Raw genomic sequence first — 19,015 nt, 5'->3', positions numbered from 1 at the left:
TGCAGATATAAAATTCAAAATGGTCAAAATGACTGCCATGGCACTTGGACGTGGCCCACACACACCCACACCCACACCCACACCCACACCCACACCCACACACACACACACACACACACACACACACACACACACACACACACACACACACACACACACACACACACACACACACACACACACACACACACACACACACACACACACACACACACACACACACACACACGTCTGGTTCACTATCTTTGTGAGGACATTCCATAGGCGTAATGGTTTTTATACTGTACAAACTGTATATTCTATCCCCTTACACTGCAATTTTTACCATTTTGCGCGTGTGAAGAGGATGATTTTTTCCGTCGATATTGGAATGTGAGTAAAGTACAAAGCCTATAATAAAGAATAGTTTACCATCCAGATACATGTTGAAACATTTTGATTCTAATTAGAGAGTTACGTGAGCCTAACACCGCTTACTTTCACTTTTGCTTAAGTATTTCAGTTTAGCTTGTTTATAGTTATGTTTTTCATTCTTGTTCTGTTCTGAATATCATTACATTTAAATGATTTGTTGTTGAATATGTTTAGTGTATTTATTACCACAATTTATTGTTGTGTATATTGGTATAGCCTATAATAATACCGCGAAATTCAGTGCGGTCAATATGACCGTCTATGGCCGAAATAGGTTAATATGTTCAGGTTTTTTGCCTTATGTGTAATTTATATGAAAAACATTTTAAATGAAAATACAGACACTTTTAGGAAAAGTCAGGTACCAGCAGGATTGTATTTATTTTTTCAACAAAGTTATTGCAGATATAAAATTCAAAATGGTCAAAATGACTGCCATGGCAGTTCTAGTGTTAAAGGCAACTTCTCTTACTAACTGTACTGTTACTCTGAACGGTCTACTTCACTGATCTAACTAACATACTTGACTATTAACACCTAAGTTACAACCTTTAATAAAGGAAAAACCTGAACCCATGACTCCTACAAGTGAGGAGATCTGGGGCATTTTTGCTGGTATGGTTTTGGTCCACTCATCTTCTTAGAGCAGGGGTCTCCAATCCATGTTCCTGGAGGTCCACAGAGTTTAGCTACAACCTACTCCAAAATTAATGCCTGTGTGCTTCTAGCAGTGCCAAAACACATTCAGTGGGTCAAAGTTGTTTTGAGTGATCACCTTTATCATAAAATTTTTAATCCTCCTGGAAGTGGTCTGTCTCTTCCACGAGGACAATGCCACCTGAATGGTTTAAATTAAATGCTGAATGGTTTAATCTATATCCAACTGAACACCTGTGGGAGATTTTAGACCAGCACTGTCTAACAAGTTATTCTTAACCATCATCAAATCACCAAAAGATTGAATATCTTCTGGAAGAAGGATGTTTCATCTCTGTAAAAGAAATTCAAAAACTTGTCAAATCAATGCAAATGAGCGCTCAAGCTGTTCTGGTGGCATTTGGATTACCAAAACTTTACTAAGACATTTTATGTTGGTTTTTCCTTTAATTTCTAACTGATAATCTGTCAAATTAACATCTTTTAGTACTTTGTTCTTTGCTTTCTGCAAGCACATTTTTTTAACCGTATTGTTCTAGTTATATGTGTTTTCTATGTTTTCAAAATGTATCAGATTTCACAAGATTTCTGTATCCTGTATCCTCCTGATGCAGCGAGGAAACTGTTTGAAAACTGGACTACGATAAGTGAAAGAATTCTTCCATATGCCCAGCGAGAGGGTAAACTGCCCTCAGTACTGGGTGATATGACACCAGGTAAGATATTCCTTATAATGTTATGTCATAATTTTGTTTTTGTAGTTCACCTACCTAAAGCATTTGAGCCTTCCATTACGTAGCTCTAAAAACAATGTAATTTTTTTGATTCACCATATACAGTCTACAATAGGATCCTTGCTGTTACGTCTCCTCTACTTCTCAGTCTACCACCACTGTTGCAGTTTCAAACTTATATCATTCATAGCCTATATTTAGCACAAAAATTCTAAATAGTCCCCATAAAATTAGAAACTTGATGTGGGTATTCTTAGTCAGTCAGTCATTTCACAATGATAAAATAAAATTAAAAAAGCTTAAATATCTCTTGTTTGTCTCGCATTCTTTTGAAAGCAGGCATTCCAATGAACAGCAGTTATAAGACTTTTTTTTATATAAAAGGCTATCGAATCAACACTCTTGGTTATAGGGCTGTAAAATCGATTAAAGGAGTCATAATGTTGTTTTAACTTTGGTACCCAATGCTCTATTATAGTCTTTCAGGCACTTCTAAAAAAGAAAAGTGGAAAAAAAATCAACACAGAGCCCCTCAGACCCTTATTTCTAAAGGCATTATTGTCTCGCGAGATCTGATGCGATTTTTTGGCTGTCGTGGACGGTCATTATAATAATGCAAATGAGGGGCGCGTTGATTGGTTGCAGGAAGGAGGGGGGTTGACAGCGCAGGTAACTCTTTAGCATATCATTACAAACTGACATCATGGCGCAAGTTGTCAATGAACCAGACCCTGCCGCGACCTATGGGATTCAACCGTACATGTTTGAGCCGGACTCCGAACCAGAGCTAGAAAGTGAAGATGTTGAGTTGTTGGATGGACGTCTACATCAAGAGGTCTCTGAATGGTAAAGACAATCATTTTGACTGAGACGTACATTAACATCAGTAACGAGCTAAAACATTTGTTGCTATTTTCTCCCGCATAGGTTTACCTTTTATTTAAATATAGAATTACATTAACGGAGATGTAGTGTAATTTTTTCATCAGCTTAACAGCGGTTATTGAGATAAACGTTTACTATCATGTGGTGTTTTTGCCTTGTTTCACGTTGTGGTTATTTAGACATTCAATATTTTCTTCTTTAGACATGTAACGAGATGTTTTTCTTTGTTTATTATTACTTGACTGTTTGTTTTATTTATCTATCCTTATCTATTCTATAAAAAAAAATATAATAATGATATGTTGTCATAGTTATTTAATATACAATTCTATGAAAATATAGCTGTATCATTTTCTTGTCTGTTTATCGTTGAGGGCAAACTTCATAATAACAATGTATCATATGTAAAACTATGTTTATGTACTTTTCAGTGAGTCACAGTGTATTAGATGACTCACTAATGTCTAGTGAAGTGGCTTATTTGCTAAAGTACCATCCTGACTCTGACACTGTAGTGGACATTATGCATCAAAGTGTCAATGTCACAATCTCCCTCTTGTCTACTCCTAGCAGTGTTTGTAATTTGACAGATATATCAAAATCATCTAGTCATTCGTTTGCATACAAGCATTGTTACCTACTTTTTTGTACACTTGTTACACTTTTCTTTTTGATGAATAGGTGCACTTATTTGGGCTTATTATTAGGCATTTGGGGGTTAACATGGAAACAACAGTTACCATGGTGAATACACAATACTAACAAGTACTGTTAATGAAACATGGAAACTGCTCCTGTTGAATATAATGAAAAAAATCATACCTGCTTGACTTTTATTTCGTGTAATTTTCAACGTAACGGCGTTGCATGCTCGTAGTTTCTTTTGCCCTTGATCAGTGAGGCCATACACAGCGCGGGCGCCTCCGCATTTACGCGTGTATTGAGTGTGCGCTCCGAGCACAGGATAACGGCTGACAGGACAAGAAAGTCAGTTTTTCTGAAGTGAAAGACTTTATTTCAGCGTACACTAATGTCACTGTCTGGTAGTTCCTGTTGTGCTGAGGTTTCTGAAGTAGTCTCCATCTTTCTTTGCCGAATGAAAATGAGGGGGAGAGGGGGAGAGCTTCCTGCTGCGCTGTCCATATATGGCATATCCTCCACCGTCGTGACGTCAATCCAGGGTAGAAATCAAAATCTCGTATTTGAGTGCGCGTGCACGTGGGATATTTTACAAACCCTGAGGTAAACAAACGCTTCACTTTTAAATATCGGCTTCCCGGCCAGTGTATAATCGTTAGGCAATCATAACATACATTGATTCTCGTGGAAAAATGCAAAATGTGGGTCATGACACCTTTAAAGGAACTGTATGTAAGATTGTGGCCAAAACTGGTACTGCAATCACTTTCAAATTACTGCAGAGCGGTGTATCCCCTCCCCTCCCCCCTGACTCCAGTTTGCCAGATAGGCTGCAGGATCCAGCAGGAACGTAGGCCGACACGTTTGTAGCTGCAGCTGTGGTAACTAGAGCAGAGCTGGCAACCCGGATGCTGAAACACAACTAACTTTGTGATTGGTAGATAGGTGGAGGGTGGGGCATCAGGCCAAAACACAACATGACAACATCAACATCAGTTGAGGGCTGCAACTATCACTTTTAAATGACAATATCCTGGCCGTACTACTGTTGTCAGTGATATAAGTATTTGAAATGAACATGATTTCTTAATGTCTAGTGACATATCAGGGCCATTTTATGATTAATTGAAATACATTTCTTACATACAGCTCCTTTAAGGAAAGCTGCAATTCGTAACTTTTTTTGCATACAAATTTACAAAAATCAGTTATTGAGCCAAGTACATGAAAGATCAGTGTCCTTTCCCAGTGTCCCAGTCGCCTTAACTTCCCCCGATTCGCAACGGTACATTTATAAAAATGATTTATAATTTGAGCTGTCGGGTCCGATTTCACTGGAAATGTCTGTCTGTAAGAATATACAGGTATTATATTGCAAGTCAGAGTACTGGTAATGGTGCTTCATTTGTAGCTTGTTCTTATAGCAGTTATTTAGAATTTAAACCACATCAAGAAAATGGCTTCAAGTACCCTGCAATTGTATGTTTCAAACAGAGATGACAAAAGTTATGGATTGCAGCTTTAAAAAAAAAAACACATAAATGATCAAATTAACCAAACCAGTAAAAGAGAAAACAAAAAGTACTGTAAGTAAATAACCATAAACAAAGAACAGAAATTTTTTACTGAAGAATAACATTTAAATGAGAAAACTATAGGCCTTTATCAAAGTACACGTCGTCACATCCGGCTCTGATTAGTAGTGTAAAGGAATTTCCGCCTGGATTATTTTCAATGGACAGGCGCCAGTTTTGAGAAAAATTATACCTGTTAAGTTGAACTTAAGAAAGATCGTCAATATTTTAAACTTTAAAAATGTAGACTTACATGAAAGATGTCATCTTTCATTTTATTGTGTAACTTTCCTGTAGCTCAAACAGTAGAGCATTGGCGCTTGCAATGGCAAGATCATGGGTTTGATTCCCAGGGAAAGAAAGAACTGATAAGAATGTAAATGTGTATCTTGAAATGCAATGTAAGTCGCTTTGGATAAAAGCGTATGCATAATTTTAAATGTAAATTATCTAAGCGAGGCGATCATCAGTGCTGCCAGTCAGGAGATTAACAAGCAGCTTTATGAGTTTTAATGTTACAGACGCTATCAACATTACAGTAATATTTTGACTTTTAATGCCTAAATGTTGATAATATTAGTCCAAATTACTCTTTTATAAATATGTAAATACACATTTTGTCATATTTGGTAATGTTTGCAATCCAATTTTTTTTTATACTTCCACCAAAAAAGCTTAACTAGCATGTCAGTTATATTGCAACACTCTAAATTATTGCGTGTAATCAACAGGTTGGGACTTTTTTACAGTCTATGAGGTCAACCAGTCGATTGTGATTCACAAATGAATGACTTTATGAGTCGGTTCTTTCTAGTGAGTCATACACAGCTCACTGTGGGACTTAAATTAGGCTGTGAAGTTGCAGGCTGGTAGTTCATAAGTAAAAAGAAAAAGCCAATTAGTTCAAAAGAAATACATTGGTGTAAGATTAATAAAGGAATTAGGATCAATATAACTCAAAGGGGATTGAATTACAGGGAATAAGAACCGAATTAATATGCAAATTATTCAGAATTAATATTTAACACTTTATCAACTATTCGTCCACCGATAAATTGAGATTAGGGTATTTTATCAATTCTGGACAGAATAGCCTATTATCCCGTGGCCTAAGGTAATAATATCATAAAGTTATGATAACTGATTAATATGAGCAAGGTAATGTGGCGGAGGGAAATATGCCACTGCCTTGTGGGGTAAATATTCAGCACTAATAATAAGGAAGACTGAGTGAGCAACAGGATCCTAGTCCCCCCACCCAATGCTTTTTAGTCTTTGTACAGCTGCTTGTTGTGTGTGGTGTCTATCTTGTTGCAATGTGTAATGCTCAAGAGTCGGCGAGGTGGGCTTCAGGATTTACTCAATACACGGCAGCTACCTGAAGTGTGTGTATGTAGAAAACTGTAGTTGAACCCAGTTGACTGCAAAACCCGCCCTCCCCGGATCTAACAGGATAGGTAAGACGCCCCCACTCCTTAGTATAAGTGACTCAAAATTAGCATAAACAGTTTTAGCTTAACAAACAAAAATAACATTTATTTTTTACTGCATAAATTGAAATGGTTCTGTTTTCTATGGAAGCTTGTTTCCGCCACAAAATAAAAAAAATAAAAGATAATTGCGACTTTTTATCTCACAATTGCGAGTTTACATCTCGCAATTCTGACTTTATTACTCAGAATTGCGAGATATAAAGTCAGAATTGCGTGATATAAAGTCAGAATTGCGAGATATAAAGTCAGAATTCTGAGATATAAAGTCAGAATTTCGAGATATAAAGTCAGAATTGCGTGAAATAAAGTCACAATTGCGTGTTATAAAGTCAGAATTCTGACTTTTTTTCTCGCAATTGCGACTTTATATCTCAGAATTCTGACATTATATCTCCCAATTGCGTGATATAAAGTCAGAATTGCATGATATAAAGTCGCAATTGCGTGTTATAAAGTCAGAATTGTGAGATATAAACTATTCTAAGGTAAAAAAAAAAAAAAAAAGTCCCGTCTTTTTTTTTCCCCTTAGAATTGGACTTTATATCTCACAATTCTGAGAAAAGATGTCAGAATTGCGAGATATAAACTCGCAATTATGTGTTATTAAGTCAGAATTGCGTGATATAAAGTCAGAATTCTGAGATATAAAGTCAGAATTCTGAGATATAAAGTCAGAATTGCGTGATAAAAAGTCGCAATTGCGAGAAAAAAAGTCAGAATTCTGACTTTATAAGACGCAATTGCGACTTTATATCTCGCAATTCTGACTTAGTACTTAGTACTGAAACGTTTCACAGATACATTCAGGTAACTCAACCTTTCAAATAAAGTTCACTTGAAAGTTCACTTCGGCTCAAAAATCCAAGATCCAATTCAAAAATCCAGAAAAAGAAAGGAAAAAGTTATACTCAGTCCATTTATGAGTTCACGAGTCCAAAAAGTTCAGTTATGCACAAAATAAAGTCTATGAATCCCTTTTCAGGAAACTTCACTGATCACAGTTCCAGCAAAAATAACTGCACGATTGAACAGTTCAGTTCTGATGACTCACTGACAGAAAATTATGGTTTGCTTACCAGTGTTCAGTAGAAATAGGCAAATATTGTACATCACCACTCTTGGTTCGTGGATGAGGCGCTGAATGATGACCAATGGATGGCAGGGTACTGTTTCTTCACTCACACCCTCAGCGATTGTCCTCGTGATCCTGACGACGGCAGCTTGATTCAACGAGGCCGCAATCCCAGCTGATTGAGACGCAATGAGAAGACGAACAACACACGACCCTATCCGACGACTCAGCGAACGTTTTTCTTCACACGATCAGCAGCATTCACTGTTTCAAGTTCGTTTGAACAAATGAAACAAAAACTGTTTTAAATAAAGAAAACACTAAAGTATGTAACTCATCCGTGACTGAAACTTACTGAAACTAACAGGTTTTTTCCAAGCTTCACGCACGAAAACGGCAGATAACTTGTTTTAACACTCACTTCAACAACCTTGTTCACATAAACAAACACTCAGAGGCAACGTCATACAGCTCTTATATATGTCGCGGGTCTAAACTCGACTTTTTATCGTGAATGACTACCCGAGATCGACATTCATTTTTCAGCTTGCCGCTGCTCTTCTCCACTCTCTCCCATAGACAGTATATAAACTGGACACAGCGACCCCATAGGTTTCAACGGAGAGAAAGTGAAGCACATTAGAAGCCCTCATTTCCTGATTGCCAAGCGTACTGCGCAGACTCAAACTGAGCTTGACAACGTGGATGTGACGTGAGCAGCCTGCCTGACAGTTGTAAGTTTTCTAGTAGTCTCGCGTAGCCAGACCTTCAGACTGACGGCTGAAGGTCTGGAATTCATAGCAGCTTTCTTTGGCCAAGGCCCGCCCATAAGGCCGTTTGACCGACATGTCAAACAACCAATTACAGTTCGTTTCATTCAGCGTCACATTTCGGGACGTGGAAATGTCCCCACAACAACAGACCGGTGTTACGGTTTATCTGGTGACCGTGTTAACTGGTGACCAACTTCCTGTTCAGGTCATCCGCTGCAGCAGATTCGTCGATTCGGAAAGTACAAACTGACGCGATATTAAGCTGTCTAATAAAAGCAGACTTGCTCGTTACATGCCTTTCGTATTCTTGTGACGATGACGAAGTATTGCTATGATCTAAAAAAAAAAAAAAGAAAAGAAAAAAAAAGTCATTTTTCCACGGGGTTCGAACGCGCGTAGAAAAGCGATCGCTCCATGCGAACACCGTGATAAACATGTTGAGCTATCTCACTATACTATCAAGTACTTGCAGAATGTTGGTCTCAATTCACGATTTCATGCTCGGCGTGACTATGCAGCTGTCCGAATCAAAACAATGTGCCCGTGTTAACTTGTGACCTCTGTGTGTTTCCTATTACAAAAACTCACCATGGCGGATTTTGTTTAGAAAATGTATACTACATGGTTTATGACTTCAAAGCACATTACATGGACTCTAGTCAGACAGTGGTACTTAATTGTGGCTTCTACAGTTGTATAACAACTGCTATGGTTAAACTGGTTATTAATGAAAACATGGTTCTATATAAACAATATTTAAACTTTGTCCTGTAGTCGAAACGTTTCACATACATGCTACAGTGTGAACGTTTTACCTTGTGACTTAAGTTCAGTAACGTTAGGCGATATATATATATATATATATATATATATATATATATATATATATATATATATACACACACACACACACACACACACACACACACACATATATACACACACATATATATATATGTGTGTGTGTGTGTGTATATATATATATATATATATATATATATATATATATACTGTATATATATATATCATTGTAATTGTATGTTCATATGGTCAAACCGGTCCCTCATTTAGGCTTGAAGTGTAGCCGATTTAAAGAGAAACATTTAAAGAACACCAAAAACACTACTAGGCTACGAATAGTCATCACTGACACAAATTTGAGATGGGTCATTTTGCCCATCCAGCCTCTTAGCCACAATGTTAACATATGAACACCTCCGATGCAAAAGCCTCTAAAAGCCACCTATGTCAAAAATGAGTTAATAATTTTGAGTGAATGCTCTCAACACATAGTATACGTTTATCAAATGCTTTCACTTCAAACTCACTATATCCCTGCCTCAGCCCATTTAGAAATGTTGGTACTTTGGTAGAAACCTATACACAGGAGCCTGATAAAAATGTTAATATTAAAGAAAAACGTTAGATGGACTTAGATAGGTCATATAGGTAATGGTCACATTTACCAACATTTCCAGTCAATGCTCCACAAAATGTGTCTCTACAAAATACAATTGTGTTGTACAAGGAACTGACACTACATAAATAAAACAGTTTCAAATATATATTTATGTCAATGCTTTAATTTATAAGCAAAAAAAAGTCAATTACATTTGATAAAAAAGCAGATTACAGACATGAAAAACTGTTTCAAAATAAGGAAAGGAAAGTAGTGAGACAATGGTGACAAAAAAAATAGGTCTACACACAAGCAGGACAAAGGAAATCATCATCGATGGGAGGCTGGCCAACACAGTTCCAATGAAACCACAGGTCACATGTGCTACATTGAATCTGAAGGAAACATTAGTGAGTTAAAGTGTCTGTAGCCTATATATTTAGACACGTGGAAACATCCTACTTTTTTATACTTACCCACAGCTCATGTGTAGCATGTTCCCCACAAGCCCTACAGAGCTCTGACAGGTCATCTGTGTAAAAAAGTAAGTGTTGAATTAATGGACAAAATAGCATTGTGCTCAAACGCAAAATATTTGATTTTTACTTACCAGTGTCATGGAGGAGCCTTTTGGCTATTCCCATCCTTACTGACAGTATGCCCTGAACATTTGTTTCAAATGTTGCAGGGTCATTTAAAAGGACTCTTTCAGCTAGCTGTTACAAGAACAAACTGATCGTTACAATATACAAAATTAATATATAGCTGACAACAAATACAAAACATGCAGTTAAACTTACTTTGCACACCAAAGCCCCACAAGATGTGCCGTCCATCTGAAGTGGATGCTCTATTGTGGCACATGCCCACTCTGATATATTGACACCCTTCTGTCTCATGAAGGCTCTATAAATTGTACATGTCAATCATTAATTGAATTCAGTAATAGAAGCAAATAATGATAAAAAGAACACTTACCTAGTTACATCACAGCATTTCTCAATGTCCAGTGACTTGGCCCCAAATGGGTCTATGTACAGGGATCGGTTTTCCTTTGGATAAATAACCTTGATAACGCAATAGCACACATGTAAAAAAATTGTTGATCTTAATAAGGAATAGTTGATGCTATGATGTTGTGAGGCACTTACAATGAGTGTCCAGTGCTTGTTTAAACACAAGCCTCCAACTAGCACATCATAATCCAGTGGATCCAACTAAAACAATGCAGATGACTGTCAAGGTATACACCTTTCCACATGGTCAATAAAGCATAATAGGGTGCTTACTGCTTACCTTCCTCAGTCCTTTTTTACTTTCTTGCCAAATGGCTTTCATTTGGTAGGAGTCTACTACAAAGCCTCTTCTGGACTCTGTAGTGTACTGCTTCACCAAGCTGGTGAGGTATGCATTTACTATCTAAAAACAGTAGCATAGTCATCTTTATGTATATTTCTATACAGCCAATACAAACCCATTTGATTATAAGGAAACATAATAACCTCAGTTTCTAGCTCCTTCCCAGGTGCTAGATGAAGCCTCAAATTTCTGGAAAAAATTTTGTAGGGCCCCATCATGCTCCACAAAACACCCTTTTTCTTCCCAGCCCAGATAGCCTCTATCACTAAAATAAATAAAATAATATATTAGTATACAATGAAATTATTGTATTGAATTTTAAAAAGCTTACCAACAAAACTTACGCCTTTCTGATGCATCATGTAGTGTACCACTTGGAGCCTGTGTGGAACAAAAATGAAACGTTCAGTTAATGTTATTTAGTGGACAATTTGAGGGTAATATCTTACATAGCATATATTCCACTTACATAAGAGTGCTGCTGAGATGTTCCTGCTGCTGTTTGTTTACACTGTACAGGGCATGCAGGTGAGGACTGGAGTGACTCAGCAGGTGGGGACTGGAGTGACTCGGCAGGTGGGGACTGGAGTGACTCGGCAGGTGGGGACTGGCGTGACTCGGCAGGTGGGGACTGGAGTGACTCGGTAGGTGGGGACTGGAGTGACTTTGTAGGTGGGGACTGGAGTGACTTTGTAGGTGGGGACTGGAGTGACTCGGCAGGTGGGGACTGGAGTGACTCGGTAGGTGGGGACTGGAGTGACTTTGTAGGTGGGGACTGGAGTGACTTTGTAGGTGGGGACTGGAGTGACTTTGTAGGTGGGGACTGGAGTGACTTTGCAGGTGGGGACTGGAGTGACTTTGCAGGTGGGGACTGGAGTGACTCGGCAGGTGGGGACTGGAGTGACTCGGCAGGTGGGGACTGGAGTGACTTTGTAGGTGGGGACTGGAGTGACTCGGCAGGTGGGGACTGGCGTGACTCGGCAGGTGGGGACTGGAGTGACTTTGTAGGTGGGGACTGGAGTGACTTTGTAGGTGGGGACTGGAGTGACTTTGTAGGTGGGGACTGGAGTGACTCGGCAGGTGGGGACTGGAGTGACTCGGTAGGTGGGGACTGGAGTGACTTTGTAGGTGGGGACTGGAGTGACTTTGTAGGTGGGGACTGGAGTGACTTTGCAGGTGGGGACTGGAGTGACTTTGCAGGTGGGGACTGGAGTGACTCGGCAGGTGGGGACTGGAGTGACTCGGCAGGTGGGGACTGGAATGACTTTGTAGGTGGGGACTGGAGTGACTTTGTAGGTGGGGACTGGAGTGACTCGGCAGGTGGGGACTGGAAACACTCAACTGTGCATGTAGGAGGGGACTGGACAGGAATTACCATGGTAGCCATTTTAGGCCATTTGTGTGGCAACCTGGGCTCTGGCTCAATGTAATGGCTAAGGTGGTCCACATTTACCTTTATTATGGCCTTTCCTTTCTCCGAAACTAGGTCCACACCTTTACCCTCAATTTTAGTAATGGTAAAAGGACCCAGCATGGCACTACCCATTTTTCCTCCTTTTCGCTGTTCCTCGCGAATGTTTTTGCGCAACACTTTGTCTCCGACTTCAAATCTGTCATCCTGCCCCTGCCGAGCCTTTCTCTTCCTCACCTTTTCTCTGGCCTTTTCAACATTCTCCAAGACCACATTGTGCACTTTTGCCAGGTCTTGGAGGCCAGTTGTCAAGGATTCGGATGCCACTGTTCTCTCCACCTTATCATCATTTATCTGAAATATACAAAACACAAACACTCGTACAATTACTGATATCAGCAGTGCAAGATTTAGTATAAAGAAGATGCATCTGACATTTACGAACCCACCTCATAATTTTCAGAAAGCTCTGAAGGGTATCTTGCCTCCCGACCAAACATTAGATAATATGGAGAGAACTGTGTTGTGAGCTGCTTTTTAGTCCTAACGGCAAATAAAGTAGCCTTCAGGTGTTGGTCCCAGCTCTCAACATTTGAACCCACCAACTTTGTTAGAACTCTAAAAGGTAAATAATGTTATCCTTGTTACTATCTCTGTTAAGATTATGCATCTTAACAATCCAGGTAAGCATCACACCTTTGAATGGTTCCATTCATTTTCTCCACAAGGCCATTGGTTTGTGGGTGGTATGGAGAGCACAAGCTCCTTTTAATACCCAACCTCTGACAAAGGTCAAAATTAATCTGGGGAAATAACAGTACCGCATAATTACAAATGAGAACTAGATTAAAAAGTTTGTCGAGACAATCTTTAAGTTGGCTTGAGCAAGTTTGGATCAGAAGTTTGAAGTTTCAAGTAGTTCAAAGATTAAAATAGTTTAAAGTTTAAATTAGTTTAAAGTAGTTTAAATTTATTCAAAATAGTTTAAAGTAGTTTAAAGTAGTTAGAAGTTAAAAGTAGTTTAAAGTTTAAGGTAGTTTGAAGTTTAATTTAGTTTGAAGTTTAAATTTGTAATGAAGTTTAAATTTGTTTAAAGTAGTTTGAAGATTAAAGTAGTTTGAAGTTTAATTTAGTTTAAAGTTTAAATCAGTATAAAGTTTAAATTAATTTAAAGTTTAAGTTATTTTGAAGTTTAACGGCTAGTGGGTTGCTAGGGTGTACTGGGTGGTTGCTATGGTGTTGTTAGGTTACTTTGGGTGGTGTCTAGGGTGTTCTGGGTGGTTGCTAGGGGGTTCTGGGTGGTTGATATGTTGTTGCTAGGGTGTTCTGGCTGGTAGCTATGGTGTTGCTAGGTGGTTGGTAATTGTCACAGATGGTTACTATGGAGTTCTTAACATGATCTTGGCATGATTTAGCACTTAACTAATCGCTATTAGCATGTAGATATTCACTGCTAGCATGAGTAGCATGTTGGAAGTGCTGTTTGCTAGCATGAGTCAAAAGAGCCAAACCTCATCTCTATACGATGTTCTGATACAGAGATATAGGTCTTGCAAAACGGTTGCTAGGGTACTCAAGTTTGGTTGCTATGGAGTTGCTTGGGAGCTGGAAGCATAAACTTAAGAAGTTTAAAGTGGTTTGAAGTTTAAAGTAGTTTGAAGTTTATGATAGATAGATAGATAGATAGATAGATAGATAGATAGATAGATAGATAGATAGATAGATAGATAGATAGAGTTTATAAGTGGATACATTGATGAGTTTATAAGTGTACGAGTTTTTGAGTTTACAGTTTATAAGTTTTAATGAGAATAGAGTTCAGAGTTGATTAATTTATGAGTTTTAGCATTCAGAGTTTATTAATTTATGAGTTTAAGAGTTCATAAGTCTATGAATTCATGAGTTTATTAGTTAATTAGTTATTAAATTTAAGTTAATTAGTTTATAATTGTATGAGTTTAGAGTTAATTAGTTTAAATGAGTCTCATTGGCTCATATACTATATAGAACGGCAGTTTGGTTTAGTCTTCAAGGTGTTTAGATTTAAATTTTTGTGTTTGAATCTGAAAACATTCCGCAATGTTAAGTCAATGGGAGTTTTTCCGAGTTTTGATCGTCATTTGTAGGAAAACCATAAGTCCGATCAGTCTGAAAAGATATAGCAACTCGAGTCAGATCAGTCTGAGCCGAGTTTGGAGTATGTAGAGTTAAAGCTCTAGGAGGAGATCCATATAGATTTTTTTGAGTAAGAATAATAATAATAATAATAATAAGTTTAAATAGGATTTTAGTAAGTTGGCTCTCTCAAGCCAACTTAATATGTTTAAGTACAATATCAGTAAGTTGACTCTCTCAAGCCAACTTAATTAAGCTTAGTTAAAACAACAAAAGCAACTTAGGTGACAAAGCTGTTACCTTATTGACAAACTCTTTGCCTTGGTCTGTTAAAATTCTTTGTGGAGCTCCAAATCTGTAGAAAAAATCTAAAATGCACTCGCACACTTCTGCTGCACACTTTGATTTAAGTGGGTAGGCCTCTGTCCACTTGGTGAAGTAATCAATCATTACGCAAATGTATTGATTCCCCCTCTTGGTTGTACTCAATTTCCCAACTAAATCCATTCCCACCAGTTCCAGAGGCTGTGTGATCTGGGAGGGGGAGGGGGGGGGGGTGCTTGTATAAGTCATATAGAAGGATAATATACATGTTATACAATTGTGCAACATCACTGTCATTTGGTATACTCACCTCTATTGGCATGTAGGCTTTTTTCTCCTTCAATGTAGACCTTCTGGCCTGGCATTCAGGGCACTGCGTTATCTACAAGGTTTAATGTAATGTGTTAAGTGATGTAGTGCTTTGGGTTTAAAATAATGTGCCAAAAATAATGGTAACACTTTATTTTAATGTGTCCTTGTTACACACGTTACATGTATTGACTATAGTAATAACTATAAATGAGGCATAATTACATGCAATTAACCCTCAACCAAATCCTGATCCCACCCTAACCCTATAGTAAGTACATGTAGTTAATTATTATTACACAGTACTTAAGTCTGTAATTACACTGTAACAGGGACACATTAAAATAAAGTATAACCAAAATAATTAAGCTGGAATAAAACTCACCCATTTGCGGATGTCCCCTTCCAATCCAGGCCAGTAGAATCTGGTGCTGATGGCGTGAACAGTTTTCTCCATACCACAATGACCCCCCTGATCACTGGCATGAAAGCTAACAAAAACATCATTTGCCTCCTCTGGTGACGTGACCACTTTTGCCAAATGTTGGCCTCGCTTACGCCTCTGGCATACATAGTGAAGCACGCCATCTAATGTGGATAACAGAAAGGCTCAGGAAACTTCCTGTGCTTGTGCCACTAAAATGGCAATTTCCTTTCTCTATAATTGCTTACCTTTCATTATATAGCTTTCAGCTCTTCTTTTAATAATGAACTTCTCCTGTTTGGAACATCCAGGAGGATAAGTTCCATGGAGAAGAACATTTTTGAGCTCCCTCACTTTAACAGGATCCATCTAAAGCAGTGGTTCTCAATTCTGGTCCTGGGGACCCACAGCTCAGTTTGTATGTCTCCCTCATTTAACACACCTGATTCAGATCATCATCTCGTTAGGAAAGAGCTCTATGAACTGAACTGGGTGTGTCAGATAAAGGAGACATATAAAATGTGCAGAGCTGTGGGTCCCCAGGACCAGGATTGAGAACCACTGCTCCGTGGTTCTCAATCCTGGTCCTGGGGACCCACAGCTCTGCACAGTTTGTATGTCTCCCTCATTTAACACACCTGATTCAGATCATCATCTTGTTAGGAAAGAGCTCTGAACTGAACTGGGTGTTACAGATAAAGGACCCCTGGTCCCCAGGACCAGGATTGAGAACCACTGATCTAAAGAACTACCCCTCTTTAGCAATGCTCATATTTTTCATTTATATATTTATAGTACACTGTAAATCTACATGCCTTACCTTCAGTCACCTCACAATCACTTCTTGGCACTATCAGCACTATACACGTTCTCTCATTAAATCACAACTATCGACGTTTACTCAGTTAATCACCACAACTCACTACACAAAGTTGTGTGAAAGGGTGAAATATATGCTTGTCAAGTGATTGATTCATTTTGGATAATATGGAGCATCTGCATGTGGTAATTGGCTATTGTGTGCATAGAATCAAACTGCCAACTTAATTCCAACAAGAATGCATCTCTTAAATGATTAGGCAATTATTAGACAGCTGATTTGAAGACAATCAACTTGTCAAGGTTTGCTAGGCCTTTCTGAGCAAACTACCACTTTTTGTAGGATTGTAACATGTCATTACAGGTTAATAAAGCAGTCAGATTTAATGACATCCTGACAGAGGATTTAATCAAATGTTGAAACCCAGGGATGTGGTTGGCATGTAAGTGTGTAACATAGGCTTTATAAAATTTGCAATGAACATAGTGAACATAGACACCACTATAAACAACAAATTAGATATATGCAACATTTCTCTTGCAGTAATAACAATGTGTAATAATAATAGGTTGCAGTACTTTTCACTACAGTATACTGTACTTTGTATACATTTGTTCTATTGTTGCAAATATAATATTTTTTATTGGTCCTCAATATGTCTTTGTCAGTGTCTCACATTTGTCATTATTACAGATTTACATGCTAAGAACATCATAGTTTTAAATAAGACCACAACCCAAATGCCCAATTCCCATTACACCCATGAGAAGTCATGACAATGTTGTTTTTCTTAATGTGTCAGCAGCATTTTGATTGTTCATATGACATATATTTGGATAAATATATTACATATTTTAGTTATAACATATTGCAGAAGTCAACATTGCCTTGAAAGTGCTTAATGTCTTCCCAGATTTAAAGCATCTGTGAACAATGATTTAACTGGGAATTTGTTGGCCAGTGCTTGCGTTTCAAAAGAATTGTACTGTCACCAATGTTATAATCCACTCACCTGTAAAATGAACAACGGCTGTAGATATTTTCTTACAGCAAAATTCTTACAAATGCATAAACCATTTTAAGTGGTTTAAAGGGTTGCATTGTGAAAACTCCCACAAGACGTGTCACTTACAATTATTAGACATTTTTTCATGGCCTTTAATTTTGTTTTTAATGGGCTTTATAATATACAATTGGAACGCTTACAGTGTCAAATATTTGCATTATACATGTATTGGATACATATAACATGTAAGAACACCCTTGACAATGTACCACTGCATCACAACATACAGACTTACCGGTTATTATGGGGCGTGCTTCCTTATATACATTACCACTGTTTCATTACTGTCCACAGTGTGTCTTTTTTGTAAATGTATGATCAAACCATATGATCCTTTAACTTAGTCATTTAAATTTTTAAGTGCTACCAGCCTTAACACAGTTAATGTTGTTTTGACCAAAAATTCAGTGAATTAAGAAGTTTCTAAAATGCTAAAATTGTGTTTTCACACAATTATGCTTAATTTTTTTGTCAGAAATTAATACCTATGTCCAAGACTGTAATATAGTATAAAGCTACAACAGTAGCTCAGAAGTACTGGAAAATCTTAAAATATTGAGACACCTGATAAGCCATTTTAGATAACAGATCAGTGAAATATTGAGAAATAGCCGATTCCACTCTCAGTCAGAGACATAGTCAGGTGTTGAAGTTCTTTACATTACTTGGACATACACACACACAAAAAAAAACAGTCTTTGAATTGATTTTGTTAAGCGTGGATGCACAAGACAGAGAAGCAGAGAGAGAAACATCTGAGTAAGAGACAAGAATAGGTTAAGAAGGAGAGTCATAGATCAGGACAAGGGATAAGAACAGTTGGAGGGCAGAATGTGTGCCAGACTGCATCTTTATGTTTTCCCCCCTTATGTGGAACCTATAAGCTTATTTATTGAACTGAACATATAAAAGGGTAATTGTATATTTTTCTGTCAGATTTCAGACTGTTTTCCCGCTCAATTCCTATTTTATATCTCACATTCTGTTGTTTTTCTTTTAGCAAAGTCTGAATTTTGAGATAAAACTCACAATTAGGCTACTCATTTTTTATTCATGACGGGAAATAGCTTCCATAGTAACCAAAGGCCATTTATGTTAGATTTGTTGTTGATCAAAGTCAGCAATGTTATGTTTTCATTTAAATCAAAACTTTATGTAAAGCTTTTACTACACCGACTCCAGTACCACTTCTCCCATATGCAGAATATGCGGTTTGTGTAGGGCAAAACTAAGGGGGCACCATCAACACATATGGGCCCGATCAACACTCCGACACCCCCAAAAAGCAGGTTCGGACTGTACATTCAGGTAATGACTTATTCACTTTTAGATAGTATGTTGTAAAGCTGCACACATGAAATAGTCAACAAACAATTTAGAGAGGTTTAAAGTAAAGGGAAAAGAAAGGGAAAAAATATATGGATTTCGTATTGTCTGCAGGTAGAAGTGAAACATGACAAATAATGCAGTTTTCATAATGCCATCAATTGTTTTTTATTTCGACACACATTGCACTTTGATTGAGTAGCCTATGGTCATGTTCAATC

At 37.8% G+C, this 19,015-nt stretch overlaps 2 protein-coding genes across 5 annotated transcripts in view; one reads left to right on the top strand and one right to left on the bottom strand.

The window, feature by feature from the left end:
- LOC307169790 (uncharacterized protein) overlaps positions 1-19,015 on the top strand; it is a 98,022-nt gene that overhangs the window by 48,022 nt on the left and 30,985 nt on the right. For 3 of the 4 annotated variants that reach the window (XM_079890611.1, XM_079890612.1, XM_079890613.1), the window contains exon 4: positions 1,646-1,787. In XM_079890611.1, the coding sequence (XP_079746737.1) occupies positions 1,646-1,787 (142 nt within the window). Of the gene's footprint in view, positions 1-1,645; positions 7,426-19,015 lie in introns of those variants that run through there. The other variant, XM_079890610.1, reaches the window with a different exon arrangement.
- Positions 9,812-15,053, bottom strand: LOC307170369 (uncharacterized protein). The gene is made up of 13 exons (XM_079891460.1): positions 14,826-15,053; positions 13,107-13,213; positions 12,860-13,028; positions 11,469-12,764; positions 11,344-11,380; positions 11,143-11,264; positions 10,937-11,059; positions 10,792-10,857; positions 10,619-10,707; positions 10,441-10,546; positions 10,251-10,356; positions 10,117-10,172; positions 9,812-10,035 (listed from the first exon to the last, which is right to left on the bottom strand). Exons 1-13 carry the CDS (start codon positions 15,030-15,032, stop codon positions 9,943-9,945), a joined length of 2,577 nt encoding a protein of 858 aa, XP_079747586.1. The 5' UTR covers positions 15,033-15,053; the 3' UTR covers positions 9,812-9,942.

The sequence above is a fragment of the Squalius cephalus genome (genome assembly GCF_949319135.1).
Source record: "Squalius cephalus genome assembly, chromosome: 13".
In the NCBI taxonomy this organism is placed as follows: domain Eukaryota; kingdom Metazoa; phylum Chordata; class Actinopteri; order Cypriniformes; family Leuciscidae; genus Squalius; species Squalius cephalus.
The sequence above is the reverse complement of the archived record's forward strand: the minus strand, read 5'-3'. Positions and strand labels throughout refer to the sequence as shown.

Coding starts and splice junctions, on each gene's coding strand:
- LOC307170369 (XM_079891460.1), bottom strand. CDS start 15,032: ATGGATTTAGTTGGGAAATTGAGTACAACCAAGAGGGGGAATCAATAC. Junction 11,265..11,343: donor ACATGATGCATCAGAAAGGC/GTAAGTTTTGTT, acceptor TATTTATTTTAG/TGATAGAGGCTATCTGGGCT. Junction 10,547..10,618: donor AAATGCTGTGATGTAACTAG/GTAAGTGTTCTT, acceptor TACAATTTATAG/AGCCTTCATGAGACAGAAGG.